At 40.2% G+C, this 17198-nt stretch overlaps 2 protein-coding genes across 12 annotated transcripts in view; one reads left to right on the top strand and one right to left on the bottom strand.

The window, feature by feature from the left end:
• CCDC148 (coiled-coil domain containing 148) overlaps positions 1 to 6452 on the bottom strand; it is a 339783-nt gene extending 333331 nt beyond the window's left edge. For all 7 annotated transcript variants that reach the window (XM_073807692.1, XM_073807693.1, XM_073807694.1 and 4 more), the window contains exon 1: positions 5995 to 6452. In XM_073807692.1, coding sequence (XP_073663793.1) covers positions 5995 to 6019 — 25 coding nt within the window. In that variant the 5' untranslated portion in view covers positions 6020 to 6452. The remainder of the gene's footprint in view (positions 1 to 5994) is intronic.
• Positions 6453 to 6661: 209 nt separating this feature from the next.
• PKP4 (plakophilin 4) overlaps positions 6662 to 17198 on the top strand; it is a 252775-nt gene continuing 242238 nt past the window's right edge. For 2 of the 5 annotated variants that reach the window (XM_073807690.1, XM_073807684.1), the window contains exon 1: positions 7306 to 7932. The gene's annotated coding sequence lies outside the window, so the exon portion shown is untranslated. Of the gene's footprint in view, positions 6797 to 7305; positions 7933 to 17198 lie in introns of those variants that run through there. The other 3 variants (XM_033860143.2, XM_033860144.2, XM_073807691.1) reach the window with 3 other exon arrangements.

The raw sequence follows: 17198 nt of genomic DNA, 5'->3' as shown, positions 1-17198 counted from the left end.
AATATTTTAAAATTTTTTTTTCATACTGGATAGTTTCTGTTGGTCTAGAATTTCCCTTTAGTTCCTTTTTTTAAAAAACAACCTCTATTTCTCTACTGAGAGTCCCCATTTGTTAAGTCATTTTTCCTTTAAGTTTTTAAACATATTTATAGTAGGTGTTTTGGATTACCCATCTACTAAATTCAACAAGTGGGCTCACTCAGCCTGTCTATTGGCTACTTATTTTCCTGAATTTTGATCACAGTTTTCTGTTTTTTTCAGATGTCTCATAATTTTTTGTTGAAAAGTAGATATTTTACATAAAACACTGTAAAAATTTTTGATGGAGTCTAGTTTTCCTCCTGAGATGTTTTATTAAAACAATAATTACTGGAACTTCAGAATCTGTTTTCCTGAGTTGTGGGGCTACTAGTGTCTCTGATAAATTTTCCTATCTTATTTTTTAGCCTGTTTCCTAAAAAATTAGTATAAATGTTCCTAAAAAATAGTATAAATTATAATACGAATTCTAATATTTTCTTCCCATACCAGTGGTGTGGTAAAATGACTCTACCCTGAAAAAGGAGTCATGCTGCTCCTCTTCTCAAAGTTCTTCTCTTGCTCCCAACTTCAAAGGAGGAAAACTGAGAGTTAAGGAATATAAGGTTTTGTGGGAAGTGGGGAGGAATAGACACCACACTAAGTAAAGCTCTTTTACCCAAATTAGGTTGGCAATATTTGGAACTACACAGATCATTCATTTTCTATTCTAACAAAGAATAGAAATTTAGAAATTTTTAGACTGTTGCTCTTCATAGTCCAATATTACGGTCATAATATGTGCTTTGTTTTGTTGTAAATATTTGCATAATATTTTAGTGAAACCTGTTGATTGTAAAGAACAAAGACTCACTAAAGGCAAAACAGGAAAAGAATGGGTTAAGGGTGATTATAAGTAACAAATCTCTCAAAGCGATATCTGCACTCCCATGTATATTGTGTCACTGTTCTCAATAGCCAAGATATGGAAACATCCTAAATGTCCATCAGGCAGATGAATGGATGAAAAAGATGTTGTATATATACACAATGGAATATTATTCAACCATGAAACAGGAGGATAGCCTACAATTTGCAACAACATGGACGGACCTTCAGCACATTACGCTAAGTGAGCACATTATGCTAAGTGAGATAACTCAGACAGAGAAAGACAAGTACTGTATGATATTACTTATATGTGGGATCTAAAGAAAGTCAAACTTCAGGACTCCCCTGGCGGTCCAGTGGTTAAGATTCCACGCTTCCAATGCAGGGGGTGTGAGTTTGCGCCCTCGTTGGGGAACTAAGAATCCACATGCCGTGTGGCACGGTCAAAAATAATAAAATAAAAATAAATTTAAAAGTCAAACTTCTAAAAATCAGGGTAAATGCTTGTTATGAGGGGATGGGGGTAGGGAAATATGATTGATGTTTAAGGCTACAAACTTGCAATGAGTGGCAAATTAGCCATAGAGATCTAATATACAGCATAACGAATATAGACAATAGTGCAATATAATTATGTAATGTGATAAATATCACTACAATGGCAATCATATGGCAATATATAAATGTATCAAAGTAACACACTGTATACCTTAAATTAACATGTTATATGTCAAGTATATTTAATTTTTAAAAAATATCAAGGAACAATAAAAAAATGAATTATAGGGGCTTCCCTGGTGGCGCAGTGATTGAGAGTCCGCCTGCCGATGCAGGGGACACGGGTTCGTGCTCCGGTCCGGGAAGATCCCACATGCCGCGGAGCGGCTGGGCCCGTGGGCCACGGCCGCTGAGCTTGCGCGTCCGGAGTCTGTGCTCCGCAACGGGAGAGGCCACGGCAGTGACACGCCCGCGTACCGCAAAAAAAAAAAAAAAAGAAAAGGATTATATTCTGTCTTCATGGGGAGAATAAAAACCCAGAAAACATTAGGACCAAGGCAGCTGTTCTCTCTGGCTCACTTGGTCTCTCATTTCCAAATTTCCAGGGGAAAAAAAATCTGATTGGTATTAGTATAGGTTATGGGTCAACGGTCAGCCAATGGATTGGCTACATTTGTATCGGGTCCCCACCAGGGTTGATTCCATAGCCAGATGAAAGGTCATGAGGCATGCAGGACTGCTTACTTCAAGGGCTATGCATATAGGTACTTGAAAACATGTCTATTATACTTACCAGATGTTTGATGCCTTTCTGATTTTATGAAGTTGTTAAATTTGCATGATTCTATGGTGTTCCAAAAGACAGAGCAACCTGGATGCTTTCGATGGAAAAAAATGTAGGCAACCCTTATTTAAACTGCTTCACAAAGCTGAGTTTCAACTGATATCCCCAATATACAGAATTTTATAGCCTTAGCTCTGAAAATGATGACTTCAAGCCAAAGCACATGCAGCCAGTTCTTTTCACACAGGTCCCCTCCCTCATAGAGGAGTAGAGATAGGTCCTGATAGAGATGAGATCTGAGACCTTTCTCTCTTAGCAGATTACATGGCAGAAACCTCTACTCTGTTCTGCCATACATTACCTCACTTTTCCACACTGAACCTCTAGTCCATCTTTTTCTAATTACCTCCCAACATTACTGATTCTAATTTTTCATTGTTGGAAGTCAAATTCTTCCAAAGACTACACGGATTCATGACTGTTGGCTTTTCTTAGTGTGGGAGGCACTTCAGTAGACCAAGGCACTATGGAGGCTAAGGTCATTACCATGATATGTATCTGATCCTTTAGGAGAGAAGGCTCATACGCTATATAACTATACCACGGGGTAGAGAGTTTTAAATGCCAAGGTAATACACTAAATCAAAAATCATCCTCTCCAGAGGCGGGTAAGATCAGGAAATTTTCAGAAAAGGCTTTACAGGTTTAATGGTTTATTTGGCTGGGCCTCTAAAGGCAGGGGAGGATTTGCATATTCAGAGAATGTGCTGGAGGTGGGATACAGCCAATTCTGCAATCCTGAGTAGAATTATTATTAAGCTCTAGCATCCTCTCCCAGGACAAGTTTATTCCACTGCTCTCTTTCCCTCATTTGCCACCTGCCTGTGTTTTAACATTCCTTTTAAAAACAAACAACACCTCCCCACCCCCAAGCAGTGTGTTTGTGGAGTTCTTATCTTAACTGCTCCCACCTCCTCCATAGGCATCCAAGAATAAGAAAAGAGACAGTGTTTCTGCTTCTTTCTTTTCCTTGCTTCCTCTGCTATTCTTTGTCAGAAATTCACTACTAGTCATTATGGGCTAATGTGAAAATAACAAACATTGGAAAGTTACAAAGTTTTCATAATCATGAAAGGTTCAGGTTGACTTCTTTCTGAGACAGTAATTTAAAAGTTCCCCTGGATTTCTGCTGTTTACTTTTGTTCTTGAGGATGCCCCCACAGTCGGCTGAGCAGAGGCCCTGCTTCCTATCTCAATTTCCCAGCAGTTAGTTCCACCAAGGTAGTGTGGCTAGCGGGTGAAATGCTTCCCCTTCACATGTAAATAATTTGCATTTCTATGGACCCTCGGGGTGGGAGACAATGGTTTCTACTCTTCACTGGAAATCTGGAATTGAGGCATTGCAATTTGCAAGTAAAGGGCACTTTTGTAGAGGAGAACTTTATTGGCAAAAAGAATTAGGGTTTTGAGGGCAAAGAGCACAATCTTCAGAATCACTTGAGTAGTATTCAAGGGCAGAATATTGGTAGTGAAAAAATAGAAGCTGCAAGAAATTCCTTTCAAATTGTTTCTTGCTGAAAAGAAAAGCCTATAGATGGATATGGAGGGAGAAGGATAGTGGTGTTACCAAAGATCAGATATTTGTAAGGTGTAGGAAAAAAATTTTGAAGGAGAGGATGTAACACATGATCTAAGAGAGCAATTACAATCAATGGAGGAAAATTCTGGGGTGGGAGGATGGCCAATGTTTAGGAGCACAAGTGGAGTGTGAGCTTGGAACAGAAGGCTGTCACCCTTCTCAGCCAGGACTGAAGGAAGTGATGAAGTGTGAAAATTGAGACTGAGATTTAGGAAAGTTAAGTTGAGAAACCTCGTGGTGGATGCCTCAGTCAAGTAGGAGGCAAGATCACTTGCAGAACTGGAAGAAGACCAAGTAGAGTGGAGGCCTGAGGAGAGCAGAAATAGGACAGATATGGGAGAAGTGCCCTGAATAATGTCCTTGGATCAGTATTCTGGATAATCACCCTCCTGATGAGGAAAGGAATTTAGAGAATCAGTGAAGACCCAGCCAAGTCTGGATAGCATAAACTTTTAGTGGAACAAAATGATTTCTTTATCCAGCAATGCTTGGTTGTAGAGGAGCAACTTCAAAAGAAACCTTTCACTGAAGCATGAGAATTACCAATAATAATAATAATAATAATAATGTTGATTGACAACATCTTAAGGGACATTTTTCATGGTGGATTTTAGTAACATTTTAATCATTAGAAACATGAAATACACAATATCAAAATACTCATCAAACATGTGATCTGAGAAAAATGCAAAAAGAAAAGATTACTGGAGTAAAAAAATCAGTTAGTTCTTGTTTTCTTCTTTCTTTGCTAGCCTAAGGCAAGGAAAAAGGAAATATTAATGTTTTCCTTTCCACTCAACACATCTTCCATGATTATAAAAATAAAAAAACCCCAAGTCATTGGTATATTGTGAGTACATTAAATATGAGTCTTATTTATAAAAATGTGCATTTTACTTTTCCTATTCTCCTATAAACAAACACCAAAAAGAAAGCAAAAGGAAGAAATTGAAAGCATGATGAGCTAATTTCCATGATGGCAAGGCATGAGACAGCACTCCAATTCTCATTTCTTCCCAGTTCTGGAAATATTTAGGGGGAACACTCATGTTCAGCTGTTTTGTTCCACAGTCCAACCCTGCATAGGATTATCAACGATGTACAATTTTACTACAAATTGTGAAAGATGTTTTTCTTTTCTTTTTTTTTTTTGAAAGATGTTTTTCTAATCAATGTACCAGGTTAACAATTCTTATCTATTTTTGTAATTTTCAATTATGGTAAGATAAAAGCAAAGCATATTATCCAACTTAAAATTCAGGACAGTAGTTAGACATATGTAGCTTGCACACATATTAATCTGTTTCTCTCAACAAAATATTTGTAATTTCCAAAATCCTATCAGCATTTTCACACAATATGGTCCCTCCAACTTGAAGGGCAATAACATAAACACAGTCTTCTTTCTAAAGAAACTAGTATAAAAATAGCAAAATCACCAAAAAGAAGGAACATAAGAATATCAATGATTATATCATAGGCAATATGCTTAAAAGCCTAATATGTTCATGAAGTCCTACTTTAATAGCTAGTATCTAAATATGGAAGTTATTTACAAAAAAAAATTGCTATTGACAAACTAGAACAAAGTGACTTTAAATGAAAGCAAAGCACTTGTAGTTAAAGCTCCAGATTTTTTGTGTGATTCCATCTCTCAGTTAATTTCTTTATCAAATTTAGAGATAAACTGGGAAATACCTAGAAAACAAAATCCATCAACTGTAATCTATTTCCTTTACTCCCTTGTGAAATTATCAGAAGACATGCAGGATCAACTCTATCACCTGTGTCTTTCCCAACCCTGTAAACTCTTAGGGGAAAGACCATGTACCTGTCAAGCTAATAGTGCAGAATGTACACACAGATGGGTGTTTAATACATATCCTTCAATGGAGAGATTAGAGGTTTTCTCTGGGAAGCGGGGAACACATTATCTCATGCATTGACTCAATGACATCCACCATACAATACGTCAGCCTGTCTCCTCATCAAAATATCATCCAAAGGAAATCATCTTTGGGTCTCCTTTAAGTCTTTAGACCCCAAATTTTGAGGCAAGATCCACCCAAGGGAAGGGGGAGTGGTTGGGAAGAACAAGTAGAATTCATGTGGATCAGTGACGTCAGGAAGAAGCAATGATTTAAAGGATGGGGTGCAAACTCACCTGGTGAAGCAGAAGCTGCACACATGTCAAAGTTCAAAGGGCAGAGGCTGAGGGACTCCCCAGTCGCAGGAAAAGTGAAACGCCCACTCTCAGGCTCTCAAGGATTCGTATAGTGGCTCAGCTGTCCCCGCCTTTGACGCGACGGACAAACCCTACCATGCACAGCTGCTGTTGCCAGGAAGGCAAAGCGAAAGCTGCCCCAATTTCAGAGCCAGCACTCGGGAATCCCCCGGTAGTTCTTTCCCCCACCCTCTCCCGCGCCCAAAGCCAGAGATACCTTCATCCTTACTCCTCACCGTTTCCAGGCCCTCTAGCTCTTAACGGCATCGGTCTCTATGGCGACCTGAAACCTCAGTTCCCATTGGTCAGTTCAATATGAGGGCCGGGCCAATGGGGAGGGCCAGCCTTTTCCTTCCTACCAATGGGATTGGCAGGGAGCAGGTCCGGAGACGGCGGCGTGCTGACGTTCCCGGGAGCCTGGGGCTGGCTGGGCAGGCGGGCTGGCGGCTGGGCGGGCGGCGGCGGCCTCTGGGCAGTAGAGGGGGCTCCGGGGCTGAGTCCGCGTCGACGCCGGCCGCGGAGGCGGCACCATGGGCAAGGGGTAGAGGGGCAAGTTGGCCACCGCCGCCGTCGGGGGTGGTGGGCGAGCCGCTTTGGGGTAGGGGGCGGGAGGGGGAGGGAGGGGCGGGCAGTCGCTCGGCCGCGGCACTTTTTTTAATTTTTTCGGGTGCCGCAGCGGCGACCCCTCGGCGCCGATGTTCCTGATCCCCGGAGCGACGACGGCTGCTGCCTAACCTGGAAAGTAAGTGTGCGGGCTCGCGGGAGGGCGCGGAGACTCCTGCCCACGAGACCCCCGGCCCTCGCCCCGTCGCGCCGGAGCCAAGACCTGCCTGCGAGGGGCGCGGGGCAGGGAGGGAGGGAGCCAGGGACGGGCGCCTCCCTCCCGTTACTCCGTCCCCACCGCCTCGCGGCCGCCTCGGCTTTCCTGCCCCGCCTCGTGTTTCTGCCCGCACTAGCCTGCCTGCTCCCCTCCCCCCGGCAGGCGCACAAGTTTCACCCTCCATTTGCTTTTCCCTGCGATTATTTTGCCCCGGTATCCCCTACATGCCGCGCACGACCCCTCCCCACGTTGGCCTTCTTGGATCTAGGGCCCCCAGCCCCAAACTTGAGTGCCACGCCGAGCCCTCCTGGACGTCTGCTCGGAGGCTTCCCAGCTCCTGCCCGCCTGGCACTCTGCTCCGCGCCCCCAACACCCCTGGGCGCCCGCCTTCTCCAGCCCTCGGGGCTGTCCGTCCCTCTCTCTAGCCCCAACTCCCGCTTCTTGGCCCCCTCCCCTTCCTCCCACGTCCCTTCTGCCTGTACGGTCTTGTGTTTGCCCTCTGAGCCCCGCGCTCCTTGCCGGTCCTGCCCACCGCCCAGTCCAGTGCGCCCCTCTCCCCTCACCGCCTATCCTCACGCTCCACCCCTCCCGGTTCTCCAGCCCCGAGCTTCCCCGCCTGCCCTCTTGCGCTGCCGCTTCCTTCTCTCCCTGCCAGGAGTTGAAGAGGAGCTGCGGCACCCACCCACCCGCCCCCCCTCCGGCGGAACGAGTGTCCCTGCCCGCCGCTGGGGCTGCTCAGGCCTCTCTTCTTTTCCCCCCCGGGAAGCGAGGGGGTGAGCGGCTGGGCTGAGATTTGGCTGCGTGTTGGCTGAGTGCGACAGCGAGCTCGGGCAGTAGAGGCGCCGCGGCGGCCGTGGCCGCGCGGGGCGCAGCAATAAGCAGGTGTGTGTGTCCGGGGGGAACGTGCACCGCGGGCTCCTCGGCTGGCGACAGATTGTGCAGGAATGCGAGGAATGCACCAAGGGCATAGTCCACACGACCCGCCGCGTCAGAACTAGCGCCTTCCCGGTCCAGCTCTCGCCGAGCAGCCAGAGGTCACCGGAGCATCTTCGGAGCTGGTGAGCCTCGCTCCACTCCTCTCCTCCCCTTGCTTTTCTCCATGCGGCAGAGAGGGCGGCGGAGAGGAAGCCCGGCAGTTCGGGCTTCAGATAGCCTTTCTTCTGGGATTTCGGTGCGTTGGTCTCCAGGACCGTGAATTTCGGGCCGATGGTGGTGTAGCCAAGGTTATAGATAATTGCACGAGGTTCTTGGCGAGTTTGGTTTGCAAGGTTTGAATAGTGCCTGACTTTTACGAGGGTTTTTTGAAAACCTGCAGGAAAGGGTGCCGAAGGTTCTTAGAGTAAAAAGCTTGCAGCTAACGTAATTTTAGCTCTATCAAAAAATGTCTGTTAATGCTCATGGATGGGGATATAGTTCAAGAAAGAACTTGAATGCATCACTTTGCTGTCATAAAAATTGTAATTTTTTCCTTGCATACTGGGCTGTGTTGGGACCTCTTATAATACATAATGAATAGAAACAGAGAAGCAGTGTCTGGTCAGCGATGGGACAGATAGGACTGTCTGGCACAGTTCAATTCAGGGCGTGTCAGTTACCATTGGAAGTAACATGGGTACTACAAGAGCATGTATATTTCAAGATGTAATTTATTAGTTGAGGTCACAGTTCTTTCTTTTTTTGTTCCCAAATTTGACCGAAAAATAAAAATACAGCTCTACAACTTATAAAGAATGGTAATTGTGTATAAATCCGAAGTGATTAGTATACAGTTTCAATGAAATTTTATTTTCCTTAATGCAGAAAAGCAAATTTTTGACAGAAGTTGCTTTCCTAGAATTGGGCTTAGATTCTCTTATTTTAAAAGGTAAAGTAGAAGACTGCTTCTCTTTTTGAATGTAGTATATTACTGTAGAAAGTATCCTCATTTCTGGTACCTGTGAAACAGTTGTGGAAAATGGTAACATGAAAATGAGAACAATTGATGTCCAAAATAAGTGTTTCTGGATTTGGAAAAGCGTGCTATGTGTGCTTTTATTTGACACAATTTTCTTTGGAGGTTGAATTTACTCTAAGCCTCTCCACACTTGGCTATTTTGTATCAGATTCAGGAAAATAATAAGTTGATTGTCCAGCTGTCTTCTAACACTACTGTGTAGGGATCAAGGGCGTTGAAAATATAGGAGCCTTTTATTTACTTAAGAACCCAATGGAAAGGAAAAATAGAAAAGGAAAAAAAACTTTGTGCTGGGTAAGGTTGTGTCTTTTGGCTGCTACATTGTTTTTCAGGTATGTTCGTAATTAGTGGACCTTCTAATTTAGAGATTTAGCTCTAAATGAGAGTTAGTAACACTGTGTAGGATATTGGGAAGTGTTTGGAGATGCCAACAGGAAACTTATGTAACACAGTCCTCACAGCAGAGTTTAACACGTGCATATTTGATTTGATGTGAAGATTAGAAAGTAAAAGCACATTGAGTTTCTCTGCCACATTAAAAATCGAAATAGCCCGTTCAGGTATATAGAGAATATATGTGTGTGTGTGTGTGTGTGTGTGTGTGTGTGTGTGTGTGTGTGTGAATGATTGGCTGTACAAATAGTTTTACATGCTTCAAGTAAAGGTAGGCTTTCAGTTAGAAATATATTCTATTTGTTACAGATATTTGAAGGGAGGAAGTTTTGAAACTGGTGATCATTCACAGTAAAATGACATAAACTGTTTCGATCAGAGTGCGTTTCCTCCCCAACCCCACTATTACATAAGAGAAGGTAGCTGCGTTACGTGTCTTATGTATGATGTAGAAGATTCTAACTTGGGGGGCGAAACATCCAGTTATCTGAATTCTTACCTGTACTGTCTTCGGAGGGAGATAGAGGAGCCACAGTGGAGATGGAAAGCATGAGAGAAGGTAAGCAGAAAGTAGGAGCAGCTGGCGTTCATGGCGGGGGGAAAGGGCTGTTGCTGCATTTACAAGCTGAATAAACCAAATCTAATTATGTGAGTAGTTCTGACACAATTTGAATTTAAGGAAACTACTACCAAACTGAGTTCAATAAAAACTTTAGCAATTGTATGACCTTGAGTATCTGGATTGTCCATATTAAGTCAGAATTGCAATTTCCTTTGTTTTCTATGCAAATTGGGAAAGTAAATTTAACTTAAAACTTTAAAATTTATTTAATTTTTAAAATCCAATTATTGCCAGTTTTCAAACTGAGTTATTTCCTTGCTGTTGACCAGGGGTTGATTTAAATAGAGAATTTTCATACCCTCGATGATGCTGATCATTTAAGTCCAGTGCCTCACCTTACTACTTTGAAACATTAAGGTATTTTGAGAATGCTCCATAAGCTAATTGTTTTTTCTGTTCCAGTCAAGAGGTATGCCCATAATTTGCTTCATTTTAAAATGGACATTATTCCTTTGTTTTTAACTGGAAGATGAAGTAGAGGTTATTCTAGGGTTCTTCTAGGGCTTAATCATTCATGGAATTGTATGTCACTTTGGGAAATTGCCTTCACACCTTCAGTGTACTGGGAGATGATTACTACCTCAATGTGTTAAATGGTTTTGTAGTGCTTTTCCTGCACTGAAGGGGGAAGAAGAATCTAATTCATGACACCAATAGACTGGATATGTTAGGAATATTAAGTAACTATTTCATGCCCAAAATGTAACTACAAATAGCTGCAAACAGAGAGAGACAGAGACAGTCAAAGTAAAACTGGATGTAAGGCTTTGTATACTTCCAGTTAGTGATGATAACAGTTAGCAAGTTAGTTTGATGCCCAGCAGTGAAAAATAACAGACTTCTTCTAGGGTAAGGGCATCAGGCCCAAGTCACAAACAGCAGTAATTCACGTGCTTACTGGTTTCAGTTGAGAAGTTGTACAACATTCAAAAGTTGCTCCCACTGTCACTTCAGTAATTCAGTGGAATTATCTTCATCTTTTGGAGGCTGTGTTACCATAACTAAATTGGGAATATTACATGATGGTGCTCTTCAGTTAAACTTAGAATGCTATAGACATTCCATTTGTCATTGGTCTGAGGAGTTTTTTTTAAATTATAATTTAGATTTATTTGATAAATTTATTTATTAAAATAAATTTGATATACCAATATATTTGATATACCAATAAATGTTGGCTACATTGATGATCATTTCATTATTCATAGTCTTGATAATATAGTTTATTATGACTCATATATAGTGATTCATTGCGGGTGATAAAATGTCATTAGACATTGCACTGTACATTTTTAATGCTATAAAATACATAAATTAAAATATGGAAGTGTCTGAATTATTTTAAATCATATCGTTGTGAAGCATTTTTCATGAACTGAATAATGCCTGATGATTGGTTAGATGCCCATCCCTGTAGGCTGATATACAATATAGCCCTCACAAAGTCCAGAACTCACAAATAAAGGATGGGGAGGGAGAGGGTCAGGGGAACCAGTAACCCTTTTTTCATCAACAGCCAAGGCATGTTTAACTTCTATAGTTATTGTCTTATTCAGTATGAATTTAGTGAGTTACACACATCCAAGGGTGTTTATTCTGCTCTTCCCTAATCTGGATCCCTGTGTCGTCCCTGCCCGCCCCAACACACACGTACCACTGCCACTACCAATGCATCTGTCTGCTTGGAGAGGTGGAAAAAGCCCCCTTTCAGGGACCACTTACATGGAATATAGAAGTTGGTGCCTAGTGTTCCAGGTTGAATTTAGAGCAGATGTGGGGTTTTGTCATAAAAATGATTATATTTTTATGAAAGTTATGTAAAATGTGAGGTTGAAGAGGGGCTATCAGAGTACCATGCAGGCTTTGGGGGCCTGGCCTCGAACTTAGAATATAATTTTTCATGGACACCCACAGCCTATTTACAAATATACTTTTAAAACAGTGGGTAGGTGGTATCTGAAATTCTGGTCCACTATAAGCTCTCTCTTTAATTGCAAACATGAGAAGGAGGTGAAAAGCACCCTAAGCCAGAAATTAGGAGATCTGCCATTAAACCTTATGACCTCCACAAACCATTTCATATTTGGGTTACAGCTTCCTACTTTTAAAAGCGCAGATTTTGGATTGCATTGATCTAAGATATATTTCAACTCCAGGTTCCCAAAGTTGTCAGGGTTTTTTTGTATTTTGTTTTAAGAAAAAAGGTTTCATAAGCATTGCTGTATATAATCATTCCTATTTTCCCTTCTACCCCAAATCATAACAACAGGAAGTTGGGGTTCTCTTTTGAGACTTTTGAATCTCCTTCATGTTCATCTTAAATAGCTTTTTTTTCTTTAACAGTATAATTTTGGGAAGTGAGGGGAAGGGAATAAACCATATAATGCTTTGAAGGTCTCTGTCTACCCCCACCCCAGTTCAAGGTGAACCAAGGTACCTTAGGCCAGGGAAAGTCTTTGGGATTTTACCTTCACACAGAGCGAAGCCCATAAGTGTCATTATAAGGCAGTGAGGTGTTATAGTTAGCAGCCAGAGTGTCATGGTTCAATTCTGCCTCTTCTGTTTGCTAGGTGTGTAACTTGGTAAATTATCTAACCTCCCTGGATCTCATTTTGCTCATCTGTAAAACAGAATGACAAAACTATCCACCTCATATTGTTGTTGTGAGGACTAAATGAGTTAATATATGTAAAGCACTTACAACAGGGCCTGGCTTAGGGCCAGCTCATAATACATTTAAGTCGTTTTTATTCTTCCATTGTGGTACTTAATGATGCTTTCTGTAGCATCTACTATATGCCAGGCAAATTACTGGCATGTTTTCTGTGATCTTAGTCAGTATGATTATGAATCTAAATAGGATCTTGTGGGGAAGAAATAAACTACTGAAGAAAAATTATTATGAGCTTGATAGTTTGCAAGAGATTGCTTTTAAAGAAGAGAATCCAGCAAAATAAATCAACTAAGGGCCTTTTTAAAATAGGGAAGTCAGACCTTGTTCGGCAGGCAGTACTTAGAGGCATGTAAACACCACTAATGTGTAGGAGGCTGGGTAAACACATCTTAATCAACTGTTACGTTTAAAAGGTAAAGACTGATAGTATTATACACTTGCAAAATGTAAAACATACCTTTTAAATGTGTATGCAACTATTGCATTTGTAATTCTAAGTGGTAGTCATTTTATCAAATGTCTTTGCTAGTCAACATGTGAAGAAAGTGTTAGTGTTAACCAATTATGGACTAAAAGGCACGTTGTAAATAAACTCTTTAAGCTGCCTTTTCTCTCTGAAGTTCACACTTGAAATTGGCAGGAAACTACCAAAGCAAGAAAAACTAGAAGAAAAGTTTGGAAAATACTTGATGTAAACCAAAAGACAGTGGTTTAATAGATGTAGTCTCTAGTCCTAGACCTGGCCGTATCACCAAGCTGGTGTGTGTGCCATGAGCAAGTCATTTAACTCCTCTGGTCTCTGGTTTTCTCATCTTATGAAATGAAGGTGTTGGACCAGATGCTCTCTAGAGTCCTTCTAGTGCTTATATTTCACTTCTCTTAGCACAGCCAGCATTCTCATTCTGTTGTATTTTTTCCTCAGCAAGAATGTACTGTCTTCTCAAGAATTTATTACAATTTGCCCTTTGGGTTAAGGGGAGAAAATTGAAGTTATACATATGAAACGCTCAGCTTCTAAAAATATAAATGTTGCAGCCAGACAAACATTTGTTCCCATAATGGCTGAGTTAGTGGCTACCTTCTTGGACTTATTTGTTAACAAACCAGTCTGCTGTGCACATTTGAGGCTCAAGCCCTTGTTGAGGCTAAATTTTCCAGAAGTTGGATAGAAATAGAAGGGAAGCTAATTTAGGTGGTGGTTAGATGAGACTGGTCTTGTTAAAATGAGAAAGGTTCATTTACCATTTGCTTTGGTTCGATTTCCCCTAAAAGGTTTGATTTGTCCTCAAAGAAATTAAGCAACCGAGACAGAGTTGTTCCTCTGGAAAAACTGTTGCTTTTCCGTAAACAGAACTCATTGATCTATATCTCATAGAATATAGGTCGTTTCATTTAACTCTGGTTTTTTAGTGCATGGCCAACCAACCAGTGTTCAGAAATTGCAGCATATTTCAACAGGATGATATTTTACTTAGATTTGTGCTCTTGTGTCTGTGGTTTTTTTTTTTTTAAGCAATTAAAAAATCCAGCAAAGAGATTTTCTCCTAGATCCTGCTCTCCCCCACAAAGGGGGAAAAATTCCTATAGAACTTACATATGTATACCTCCATATACAGTAATTTAAAAATATTGAGATTGACTATTTCCCTTTGCTAATACAATAAGTACATTATTTTCAAAAAGGAGAATCAGTTATACTACTAATACATGCAATATTGGTTGAATTCTCAGTATGATCAAAGTAAACACTTGAACAGGCTCTTAAGTTTCTATACCTTCAAGAGAATTGTAAACACTCAGTGGAAACCAGTAATAACCACTTTGCAGTGAGGTTCATCATATTGTCTGACACCTGCAACCTGGATTGAATGGGGAACAAGGACTAACCTAGTTAGAATAACTTCTTAGTCCTAAGTACCACCAGGGGGTCCAAGTGAGGGGACTGAACACAATTAGCACTTCAGATATTTGCTGGAGTCCTACTGTGTGTGAAGAATTGTGTTTTCTTTTATATACCTCTTATTTAAAAAGATAACATGATTCATTTTGGTTCCATTTAGTCATCATTCATTTGTCCCCTGCTCTGTATGAGACTCAGTGGCCTCATGGCCAAAAGATGAGTTTCCCTAGGGAGTTTTATAGTCTATGTTGAATTCAGTATTCTCCATCTTTGAGGAAGCTGTGATTAATTTTACCATTTAGTTGGTAAAGATAATACACATGAACTGGAAAAAATTCTTCTAGAAAACTTTGGTATATAAATAAACATGCAAAATTGTTCTGTAAGTATTGAGGATGAGCTGTAAAATGACTTTGCATTCACTAGGTTTTAGCTAAACCTACTTTCTAGGTGTGTTATGTGATACGTTACCAGAATCTAGATAGACAGCTGTGTTAACCACTGTCAGCGGCTTTCTTTGGAAAAAGGCTGCATTTGAAAAAGTGCTCCCTACCAGTAATAATAGTGATTTCAGAAAAGGCTTTAATCATGAACTTGATTATTTGGTTTATATTTCTTGAAGTACTTTACCTCATAGCCTATGTAAAATAATTGGTCACGACGAAAATGCATTATTTATGAAGAACCATAATTTATGCCTTAAGACCTGCCATTTTAAGTAAGTTCTTCTTTTCGTTTTCATATAGCATTACTCTGGTTTATTGTGTTTTCTGCTTTTCTTTATTCTTTATACAATTTATATGCCTTTATAAGTCCAAACTTATTATCTATTATTGAAAATACTCCCTTTTGTTGTTATGGATAAACAGAAGAATGTTTTGAAAATCTCTTGAGACATCTGCTAGAATAATGGTCTCATTGAATCTTACCTGGAACCTCAGACTGATGCACTGATGGGAATTTTCCACTTATTGTCAGTTTGTTAATGAGTGAATAAGCAGCAAAGTCAGTTTTTAAAAAGCACTGAAAGAGGAATCAGAAAACCCAATTGGACTTTCACAAGAACTGCTGTTATTTTGAGACCTGCAATAAGCAACTCAGCTGTTAAATGTCTAACTCAGACTGTCCACATATGAGAAATATGTGTCAGTCTGAAATCTTTGGACAATATATTGGCAGGTGTCAATCTTCCAAAATATTGTTTGAGTTACTTGATCAGAACTTTGAATGCAGTTTTCCATAGAAACAGCATAAATCCATAAATCCATCATCCTAAGATGTAACTGGAGTATATCAGTTCCAAGTTCCTATGGTCCTTCTACTTCCCTGAGCTACTTGAGAACAGGGACTTTGTTTTTTTGCATGACTTAATCTTGACCTCCAGTCTTTCTGGATGCCTTAATTGAATGAATGGGTTTTTAATTCCAATCTTGGCATACCTTCACCTTCTACTCTAGGATAAACCTCTCCCTGCCTAATACCATCCCTCTTTCCTTTTGTAAACTACTTTTGTAAACCGTTTGGTCTTAGACACTCAAAACTATTTATTGTACATGTTTCAATGGAAAAACTGCATTCTGCCTTATTTAAACAATTACCTTTGTAATACGGTTTGGTAGATAAATAATTATGTCAAATTCCTTGCTGAAGACATTAATTAGAAAATCTTAAACAGACTGATTCATATTCATTATTGCCTGGATTATAACTATGGTGAGATGAGTTTACATAGCACGCTCTTTCTCAGAGTATTAATATGTAGCTGTGAAGCACCAAGACAAGCTTGGTCAGGTTTTGGCCATATAACGTGAGCAAACTTTCTGTGTCCTTGCCTTTTGTGAATTAGTAATATCTTTGTTATATTCAGCTGATGAGTTGAGGTGAAAAGTAGGTGCATTTTTAAACACATGAAGTCTTTCAAAGGAAAAAGTTAATAAAATAATACAAGCATAATTAGCACTATAAAATTACATAATCATTAATAGTCATAAAACAGGAAATTTCACAGCTTGTTTTTGATGTAGTGGGTGCAGCAAACCTTTGTTTGGTTTTAAAAGTGTAGTTAGAAACACTCTTAAACATTTTGGTGGTTCCTCCCCCAACCTCAAGTAATCACTGTGATCAAATTTGAATAAATTATAATTTTTAAAAATTAAACTTTTAATTGTGAGATGATTATGAACTCACAGTTCATAACTCACAGAACATGCAGTTATAAGCAATAATACACACACCCTGTGTACCCATTACCCATTTAACCCCAATGGTGACAGCTTGCGAAACCATAGAACAGTATCACAGTCTGGATATTGACATCGATGCCATCAAGATACAGAACATTTCCATCACTCCAAGGGTCCTCGTGTGGCCCTTTTGCAGTCACACTTCCACTTCTCTTCCATCCTCACCCCCTCCTTAATCTCTAGCAACCACTAATTGTCCTCTTTCTATACATTATAGAAATATAATTTACTTATATAATTTCATCATTTCAAGAATGTTACATGAATGAAATCTACAGTGTGTAACTTGAGAGTTTTTTGTATCTGTCTCCTCAGCATAATTTTTTAGAAATTCATGCAAGTTGTTACATGTATCAGTGTTCTCTCCTGTTTTATTGCTGTGTAGTATTCTATAATAAGAATGTACCACAGTTTGTTTAACCATTCACACTTTGAGGGACATCTGAATTTATTTTCAATTTACAGAGCTGCTAGACATATCTCTATACAGGTTTTTATGTTGTAAGTTTATATTTCTCTGAGGGAAATGCCCAGGAAT

This window comes from Tursiops truncatus, chromosome 7, assembly GCF_011762595.2.
Source record: "Tursiops truncatus isolate mTurTru1 chromosome 7, mTurTru1.mat.Y, whole genome shotgun sequence".
NCBI lineage: Eukaryota > Metazoa > Chordata > Mammalia > Artiodactyla > Delphinidae > Tursiops > Tursiops truncatus.
Note: the sequence above shows the minus strand (reverse complement) of the source record. Positions and strands in the feature narration are given on the sequence as shown.